The 10,299-nt window shown below is 39.5% G+C and overlaps 1 protein-coding gene across 1 annotated transcript in view; it reads left to right on the top strand.

Moving 5' to 3' along the window:
• Nucleotides 1-285: 285 nt before the first annotated feature.
• Nucleotides 286-10,299, top strand: part of Abcd2 (ATP binding cassette subfamily D member 2) — a 40,299-nt gene continuing 30,285 nt past the window's right edge. Inside the window, exons 1-3 of the mRNA XM_005354318.3 lie at nucleotides 286-1,426; nucleotides 3,185-3,365; nucleotides 9,433-9,554. Coding sequence (XP_005354375.1) covers nucleotides 488-1,426; nucleotides 3,185-3,365; nucleotides 9,433-9,554 — 1,242 coding nt within the window. The 5' untranslated portion in view covers nucleotides 286-487. The remainder of the gene's footprint in view (nucleotides 1,427-3,184; nucleotides 3,366-9,432; nucleotides 9,555-10,299) is intronic.

Consider the following 10,299-nt stretch of genomic DNA (forward strand, 5'->3'; position numbering starts at 1 on the left):
AAGGAAATCTTAGGGACGGGATGTATATTCTGAAACTTCTGAGGGTTTCTAAGTGACGCTGAGCATGCTCAGTAGCTCAAAGGCAAGGTTTCTTCTCCAGCAGCTGACCTGGTTCGACCTCTCCAGAAATAGACACTTAACTCTCTGAACCCCTGTTTAAGGATAGAATTCGTTTGGGCTCTCTCTTCATTTTTAAGGTTCAAAGAGAAGAGGCGAGGATTCCAGGGTCTCGCCGCCATCGCAGCCAATGAGGAGCCCGGGGGAGGAGCCTGGCCAGCTCTAGCTGGTGAGGGACTCGCCCCCAGTAGATGCGGTGGAGTTTGAGCTTTACTGCATCCGTCACTGAAGAACAAAATAAGAGTAAAGGAGACGGGCTGCAGAGCATGGGAGGCGGTGGGGTTTTCTGAGTCGTTTCCCGGGCTTTTCGCGGAGCATGAGCCTTTAAAACGAATTCTTTTTATAGAAACTCATTTGTGTAGCTGGGAAAATGATACATATGCTAAACGCAGCAGCCTATCGGGTGAAATGGACCAGATCCGGCGCTGCTAAGAGGGCTGCCTGCCTGGTGGCTGCGGCATATGCTCTGAAAACCCTCTATCCCATTATTGGCAAGCGTTTAAAGCAGTCTGGCCACAGGAAGGAAGAAGCAGCAGCTTATCCGCCTGCAGAGAACAGAGAAATACTGCATTGCACAGAGATCGGCTGTAAAAAGCCTGCGCCGGGACTGAATGCAGATTTTTTCAAACAGCTACTAGAACTTCGGAAAATCCTCTTTCCAAAACTTGTGACCACTGAAACGGGGTGGCTCTGCCTCCATTCGGTGGCTCTAATCTCAAGAACATTTCTTTCTATCTATGTGGCCGGTCTGGATGGAAAAATCGTGAAAAGCATCGTGGAAAAAAAGCCTCGGAGTTTCGTCATCAAGTTGATCAAGTGGCTTATGATTGCCATTCCTGCCACCTTTGTCAACAGCGCTATCAGGTATCTGGAGTGCAAACTGGCTTTGGCCTTCAGAACTCGCTTAGTAGACCATGCCTACGAAACCTATTTTGCAAATCAGACTTATTATAAGGTGATAAATATGGACGGGAGGCTGGCCAACCCTGACCAGTCCCTTACTGAAGACATTATGATGTTCTCACAATCTGTCGCTCACTTGTATTCCAACCTTACCAAGCCTATTTTAGATGTAATCCTAACTTCCTATACTCTCATCCGGACTGCTACGTCCAGAGGAGCGAGCCCAATAGGGCCCACGCTTTTAGCCGGACTTGTGGTCTACGCCACGGCTAAAGTGCTGAAGGCTTGCTCTCCTAAATTTGGCACACTAGTGGCTGAGGAAGCTCATAGGAAAGGCTATCTGCGGTACGTTCACTCCAGAATCATAGCCAACGTGGAAGAAATTGCCTTCTACAGAGGACATAAGGTAAGACAGACATTAAAGCAACGGGTGAAACGTGAGACTGGCCAAGCAGCCACGGCAGGGCTAGATACCATCTGTTATCCTATTGACAGGCCCACTTTCTGAACATTACAGTGTTCTCTGTTAGCTAAACCTGTTCTAAAATAGAATATATTGCAGTAGCTTTTTAAGTCACCTACTGTTGAAGATTAAAGAGTCCAAACTTTTATGAAGTTTCTGGAGATTAAAATTTCGGTCCTCTTTAAAAGTGTCTGCACAGCCTCAGTTACTCAAATACAGCCGGACTGACCTCAAAGGCATTTCCTTATAATTCAGTACTAAGTTGGTAAGTGGCTCTATACATATGAAGAAAATGCACAGTTGGGAACAAAGAGCAAACCTCTTTGGATTGAGATGGAGGTGTGGGGGTGCTATTCTTTGTTGTTCTTTTGTGTTCAAGATGGGGAGAGGGCTTTCAAAGAGAGAACAGTTTGGGCAGTTTTGCAAGACTGATCAATGAGAAAGCGCCCTGAAACTGAAGAAATGCAGACGGGTGTCTAATGAAATCGCATGTCCCTCACTTTTAGCTCATGTCGAGCATGTGCTTTTGACAGATATAATTAAATTTTGTCTAGTAGAGAAGTGCACGCTAAGATTAGAGGGGACAGGAGTAGGTAGAACTAGGGTGATATGTTTAAATGTTATGAATCTTCAACAGGAAAATAAGTAGCCCAAGTACATAAAATTGTTGCATATTATTGTTACTTCAGGATGTTGAGTGTGATGTAAATTGGGGGGTGGAACACATGAAGTCTTAAGATCGATGGTTTGGCAATATATAATGAAGTGCTTAGAGTTATGTTTTACTCACCAGGCAGAGTGGTCTATCTTTTAAAGCATCAAGAATTAGCATTGTTTCTTTTTCAATGGCAGAACCAACCCAAAGAAAAGTTTAAAACTAATTCAGGGCCTCTATTCCCACTTGAAATTGACCTTGTGTGTTGTGTTAACTGTGCTGATTTGTTACATTCAGATCATTGAACTCAATGTAAATTAGTGGATTCCTTGCTTAAAAGTCAAAGTCTAGGAAACTGAGTCAATCAAAAAGTAGTCTATGCACGTTTTGTTTGGTTTTAGATATTTTTTAGAGTTCTCAAGAATGATATGTGTTTAACATTCTTACCCATACCTTTATAGAATAGTATTTAATTTTAACATCTTAAAATTTAAAATTAAACTATGAATCTCTCTGTCTCTGTTCACCTTCTCTCTGCCTGCCTGACACACTCTCTCTCTCTTACTGTGTGTGTGCGCCTCTCTGTGTCTGTCTGCCTCTGTGTGTGTGCACCTCTTTGTGTCTGTCTGTCTGTCTCCCCTATTTTCTCTCTTTCTTTCTCTTTCTCTCCCTCTGTGTATGCCTCTCTGTTTCTGTTTGTCTGTCTGTCTCCCCCACCCCCTGAACTGTTGAGAATTGTACCCACGCCCCCATGTGTGTCAGCAGTAAGAACATGTTCTAACACTGGGCTATACTCCATGTCACTCCTGTGTATTTTAAACACTATTGTATTTACTGGATAGCATGATTTTAAAATAATACAAGTGGAAGCTAAACTATATTATGACTAGTTCTAATATCAAGTTACATTTATAGGTTATAGAAATGTAGCAAGAAAGGCTATGCTAAGTAAAGCCAAACAATAAACCTACATCATTAAAGAGAATCTTTAAGTAATTACAGAATTTATTTCCATGCTACACTAATTCTTCTTTTCCCATTTTTAGGTAGAAATGAAGCAACTGCAGAAAAGTTACAAGGCTTTAGCTTATCAAATGAACCTCATTTTATCCAAGCGTTTATGGTACATCATGATAGAACAGTTCTTGATGAAGTATGTGTGGAGCAGCTGCGGACTAATTATGGTGGCTATCCCTATTATCACTGCGACAGGCTTTGCAGATGGTGGTAATAACATTCATACTTAATTTTAAATATATGCTTAGCATTATTTCTCTTTCCGATGCCATTGCAGGTTCCCTGTGTTACTGGGTAGACAGCCATTATCTGTAGTTACTTGTATTAAGAAACAGTGGCAGTTTTCAGTGTTCAATAATAAGACCATCAGTATGGAAGAAGCAACAGATGGCTTAAAGGACCGCGCCAACGAGGTCATAGGTCTGGCATAGTTTCCCTGGAAGTCTATCTGTAATCATTTTAATTACATTACACAGCGACTTTTCAGTTTATATTTAACCACAAAGTGAACTAATACCTCCAGAAAGAGTATAACATAAGCACATCTCATGTTTTGTTGCTAACATCCTATAGTTTAAGCATATGAATTTCCTATAACTGAATTTGCCCTGATTTGTGATTTGAAAGTTGATTGGCTAAATTATATAACCAGGAATGCTGTTTCAGGGTGCATGTGAGTGTCATGGAATGGGTTCTCTATTTGTAGTAATACAGATACTTTCCCATGACATGATTTGGTGATGGGTGGAGGCAGTGCATATCAAGCTGCAGGTATTTAACTCTATTGTCTTTGTTGCAACAGTTTTTTTTTAAAAAAAAAAAAAAAAACCAACTTTTCTTCTTTTGATATAACTAAAAAAGATAATGGCAAGAAAGAAAATGTTACACTATTCTTCATATAAGAAAGCTTGGGGTGGCTGAGGAGATGGCTCAGTGGTTAAGAGCATTGCCTGCTCTTCCAGAGGTCCTGAGTTCAATTCCCAGCAACTACATGGTGGCTCACAACCATCTGGAATGAGGTCTGGTGCCCTCTTCTGGACTGCAGACATACATGCAGATAGAATAGTGTATACATAATAAATAAATAAATAAGAAAAAAAGAAGAAAAAAAAAGAAAGCTTGGATCTTTCCTGTTAGAAATGAAGGGGTTACAGTTAGAGTTCAGCTTTCATAGATCCACATTTAAGGATTCAGTCAAGCACAGAGCAGGAACGGGAATTCAAAACAAAAACAGAGAAAAATCTGTCCATTATCAACACATACTTTTTATTCCCTAAAGAATCCAGGGTAATGACTGTTTTCATAGCATTTGTCTCACTTGAAGTATTATAAATTATTTACAAAGTATTGTAAAACTTTATTTAAAATTGTCAAATTTGACTCATTATTAAGGGAAATATATTCATGTCAGTGAACTGTGACTTGTCAGTCTCTCTTTGTGGTCAGCACTAAATACATAATGAATGTGTTCCACAAGGAAACTTTCAAATAGGAGCTGTGAACATTAATTTTTATCACTTCAATATGTTCAACTTTACCAAGAAATGATTTTAGATTTCTATTTTAAAAAAATTCTTAGTAATCCTATTCAAAACATAACCCGAATAACTACTTTTCCCAAGGAGTGTTTACAGTGGGAAAAAAGGCACTGCAAACATGTGCTCTTCAGATTGGCTTTGCTAAGAAATTGGTCCAAACGTAAACTGAAAAGTCATCTCTTAAGCTAATAACATTCACCAAAAAGTTTCATATTTAACGTACATTAGAGATAGTCCCAACAAGAAGATTATACTACAGTGTTTGTTAGCAGTGTTTGGTCTTATTAGAAAACCCTAGTGTAATCGTTATAGAATAGAAAAAAAATGCATCTATTAATGGTGGCAAATTAACCCCACTGAGACTAGCAAGAAGTAAACATGTATGCCACAAAACTAACTAGCTTACTCACCAAGGGGTAATGAGATGTTTAAAAATAAATACTACAAATCTGGCAGGCAGTACCAGCTGAAAGGGACATTTTATGTTGGAATCGTAAGTGAAACAAAGTATCACATAAAGCTCATTCCAAAGACCATCCTGCGGAGGTGGACAATGTAGGGTCCTCAGAGAAGGGCAATGATTGTTTCAAAGTCTGCAGAACTGAAGGTTGCTGCATATGTACTGTGTGCCCACTCTGCTAAATATATTTGACCTCGGGGAACTTAACAAGTGAAAATACCATTTCACTCAGCGAAAATATTTTTTTTTCAGTTACTGATATCGCCTTCAGGTTTCAGATCAAGAAATTATATGCCATATTTTTTTTATTGAGCTCTACATTTTTCTCTGCTCTCCTCCCTGCCTCTCCCCTTTCCCCTTCAAGCCTCCCCCAAGGTCCCCATGCTCCTAATTTACTCAGGAGATCTTGTCTTTTTCTACTTCCCATGTAGTTTAGATCCATGTATGTCTCTCTTAGGGTCCTCATTGTTGTTTAGGTTCTCAGGGATTGATTTGTAGGCTGGTTTTCTTTGCTTTATGTTTAAAAATCACTTATGAGTGAGTATGATAATTGTCTTTCTGAGTCTGGGTTACCTCACTCAAAATGATGTTTTCTAGCTCCATCCATTTGCCTGCAAATTTCAAGATTAAAAAAAAACCCAAAGTCATATTTTTTTTTATTTTTTTGTGTGTGTTTATTTGACTTTATTTTATTTATTTTTTTTGAGATTTTTTTCTTTATTGAGAAACTTAACTCTTCCCCGCCACCGCCTCCCATTTTCCTCCCTCTCCCCCAATTAAGCCCCCACCCTCAGCCCGAAAAGCAATCAGGGTTCCCTGTCCTGTGGGAAGTCCAAGAAACCCCCACCTCCATCCAGGTCTAGCAAGTTGAGCATCCAAACATATTTTCTAATATAATCTTAAATCTTAATTTAAAGTGGGGTATGGTGGTGCAAATCTTTAATCCCAGCAGCGTGGAGTCAGAAGCAAGTGTATTTCTGTGAGTTCCAGGACATCCTGGGTCTACAAGTCAACTACAGGACAACTAGGGCTATGTAGAAAAGGAAGACCATATGTAGTGTGTGTGTATGTATGTATGTATGTATGTATGTATGTATGTATGTATGTATGTATTGAGCCTAATCACTTAGTTGTCTCTCATGTTACAGATAACATAATTACATGATACTATATGTTTTATGGCATAAGAAGGTGAAGAAGTGAGTGAAACAATGGCTTGAGACACAGTTCAGTGGTTAAGAGCACTTGCTGCTCTTACAGGGAACTAGAGTTCAGTTCCCAGCATCCCTATTGAGTAGCTCACAGGTGCTTGCAACCCTAATTCCAAGGTAGTTAGCATCCTTCTCTGACCTGCCTGGGCAATATCTATCCTCATGTGCACATATCCGCCTTCCCCCGCACATATACATAATTAAAAATTAAAATAAAATGTAAAAATATGAAACAAAAAGATAAGAGAATGATTAATTTGGAAAATGAGAATGAGGTGGGGATAGAAAAAAAGGAAGTGGGGAAATCCTTTGCCTGATGTAATAGTTAACCAAGCTTTGGGAAGACTGTCTAAATTTATAGGCTTTAGTTTTCTTAAACATGTGGGTAATTATACATATCATTTAGAGTGGCCGTGAAATTGTAATGTTTCAGTTGTGCATTGTTCTTGAGAAGGCTAAAAAGTGAGGTACCCGTTCTCGGCAGCATTTATTACACTCCGAACCTATGAGCTCTAGAGTTAGAGGGCTTGAGCTTAAAGGCTAGCTCTTCTATTTACACCCTGGAAAAATCATTCCACTTTTCTGTATTTCATATTCCTCGTATTCAAAAATAGGCAAAGTTAGCAGGATTGTCATAACGATTCATGTAAAATTTAGTATGGTATCTGCTCGTAGAAAATAATTCATCAGCGTTTGCCGATAGCATCGTTGTTTAAAGAAGCAAGAATCTGAAAGTGGCTAGGAAGTCAGAGGTAAGACTGTTTAGGAGAAAGAATCTGTAGAGTTTTTGTTGGAGGGGGGTAAAAGATAAGCAGCGTCTTTGTTGTAGATCTTCTTGGCTGTTGTAGATCTACTTGACAGAATAGATATACTTGCACAATGTCAAGTGAGCATTCATAGTAAGGACAGGGCATTCATATTGAAAAAAAAAATTACCTTTACAGCATACTGTTTTCCACTTCAGAAAAGGGCCTTAGAGCCTCTATTTTAGAGATCCTGGTTTGTCTAAATTCAGATGTGTAGCTAGCTGGAACCCTGGGGATTGGAGACATTATGCATCTCCTGGAACACTACCTCTATTCCTGAACCACAGCCACCATGCTGAAACTTGCTTTGTAAGTCAACAGTAATGATGGGCCAATCACTGAAATGGGAACTTTCAAGTCTTCAGTGATTTCGTTACTTTATTAATTATTTCAAAGCTATGTCTCATTGTAAGGCTATGTCTCCCTGTCTTTGTATTAAGGGAAAGACAGATGACAGAGGAAAACTTGTCAGGAATGATGTCGTTCTTCACTAAAATGTCAGCTGCGCTGACCTGAGAAATAAAATCGGTGAGCATTTAGGTCATGGATTTATATCTCCGACATTAAGGAATCTGGCCTTGTTAGAGAGGCCAGACAGGTGACTGTTCATGCAGGCTTATCACTACTTGCCCTGTTTCCATGGTACCTACCAAAAAACATGCTAGCTTAACAGTTATACACTGTGGGAAAATATTTGCTTTGTTACTAAAAGCATAAAGAAACCCCGGAAGGCATTAATCTGCCAAAGCAGCACCGGAGCTATGATTCCACACCAACCCCTGTCCATCTGTGCAAATGGGTTTTTGTTGTTGTTCTTGTTCAGCAGAGGTTGCCAGTGAAAGGCCAAACCCCTTTTAACCCACATTCATAAAAACCAGTGATTAGTTGAGATGGTCAACCAGATGCTTAAAATCCTAACCCTTTCCTAGTTTTAGCTCACGGATGAATTCACTATTTCAGTAGCTGGTTGAGAATTTTTCTATTGATTATACATATCTCATTATGTATTTAAATATATTTTCACGATATCTAGAGTCAAGCATGTGCTACACAACTATTATCCTAGAACTCAGGTGACTGAAGATGGAGGATTACAATGTAAAGACACAGTTAGGACTCACAGTGAGAAGAGAAATCAAGTGTGTAAATTCCAAGGGACTAACAGAGAAGGGCATGCTAGTGATTCAGCTGAACTCCAGGATAAAGAATGCTTGAGGAAGGAGGAAAACATCCAAATGATGAGGGCCAGATTGGTTCAGATTCCTGTTATAGGAACCATACCATAATTATTTTTTGTATTCTGGTTAGTGTGCTGGTGTACACGTTTGCATGGGCCAATGCATGTATGCATGTGGGTGTATACATTTATGTCGATGCATGTATGCATGTGGGTGTATGTGTGTGAAGATCAGAAGTCAATGTTAGGTAAATCTTGAGATAACTCCTCACCTATATTTTTAGGTATGCTTCCTTTAATTTTTAAAGTGAAATTTTTATTATTTAAAAATATCATACACGTATACATTTATTATTCTGTGTGTGTCTGTGTTAATGTATGAACGCAAGTACATATATACCACATCATGCATGTGGAGGTCAGAAGACAACTTTTGGGACTTGGTTATCTCCTACTGTAGGTTCTGGGGATCAAACTCAAGTAGTAGGCTTGGCAGCAAATGACTTTACCCACTAAACTATCTCAACAGCAACCCCTCCTTCCCTTTCTTCTTTATTTTTTTTTTAATTTAGAGCCCATTGATTTATGCTGGCTGACCAGTGAGCTCCGGAGACCCTCCTGCTCCTCCAGGACTAAAGTGACTACCATGCCCAGCTTTCTTTTTGAAGTGTGGGTGCAGGCATTTCAAACTCGGGTCCCTGTGCTTGCACAGACAGCAGTTTCCTGAGTCATTGGCCAAGCATCCTCAAGTTAGTTCTTCCATTGAGAATGTCAGGAGAGTTTATTACAGTTGTAATAGTAGGAGAAAATTGGATACAGGAAATGTCTAAAGGAAGCTAAATGGAAATAACCTAATGCCTATAGATTTAGTTGTACTAACTTCTTGTTCTAATTAAATCATGCAAAAGGGAACTTCTAATAAACTCTAATACATAGTATTTATTATACTTAATAATTAAATGTATTTCTAGGAAATTGCTGGTAGTGATAAAATATTATTATTTTAGTCATAATTTAATTGATATAAAGTAAGACAATTACTTGGAAAAAAACCTTAGCATTTCTGTGATTTTTTTTCTCTTTAGATCTGGAGGATGGCCCAAAGCAGGCAATGGTTAGCGATCGGACAGAAGCCTTCACCACTGCCCGAAATTTATTGGCCTCTGGAGCTGACGCTATTGAAAGAATTATGTCTTCATACAAAGAGGTATTTGAATGTCTTGCAAATTTGCGTAAAATATGAAAGCCTCTAAAAGCGAAGTGTAAATGATGAAGTTTGTGTAGCATTTTCGAAACAGGTATTTTTTTCTCACTCTCTAAATTGCCAAGCGTATAATTGAGGTCAAGGGTGGCAACTCCACAGTCAAGTGGCCATTTACTTCTGTTTACAAGCGTGATTTTACTTGATTTTCAATGAAGAGAACAAAAAGGAATCGCTCTTGTGTGGCCTCTAGAGCCCATGCCTGATTTACGTTCAGACTTCATCATTTACAAGTCACGTGGCCTCCTCAAGATTCTTGCCTGCATGGATCCCTGTTTCTTTACCTGGAAGTTGGGGTGATGACAGTAAGGATTTTTCAGGGCATCAAAAGTTCATAATGTGCGCTCAATGCATTTCAGTGCTCGCTAGTGTTAGTTAATAATACCAGGTTTACATCTTGCAAACTTTGCTCATCCTTCATCGATGAAGTCTCATCAGGAATGTATAAAGCCTCGCGATACCACTTCTAGTGGTCTGTGAAGCGCGTGGGTGGGCTTCTCTGTCTCTGTCACTTTACCTTGGCTCTCTCCCTGGCAGCTGACCCTGAGCTCTCTGACCCCAGTGATTCTCACTGCTCATCTTTCACTCCCAGGCTTCTCAATACTTAGGTAGAAGGCTTGTAAGTGTTTTTTAAAAGGATGGCAAAACAAGAACAACAACAAGCCGGGCGATGGTGGCGCACGCCTTTAAT

This window comes from Microtus ochrogaster, chromosome 15 (assembly GCF_000317375.1).
Source record: "Microtus ochrogaster isolate Prairie Vole_2 chromosome 15, MicOch1.0, whole genome shotgun sequence".
In the NCBI taxonomy this organism is placed as follows: Eukaryota; Metazoa; Chordata; class Mammalia; order Rodentia; family Cricetidae; genus Microtus; species Microtus ochrogaster.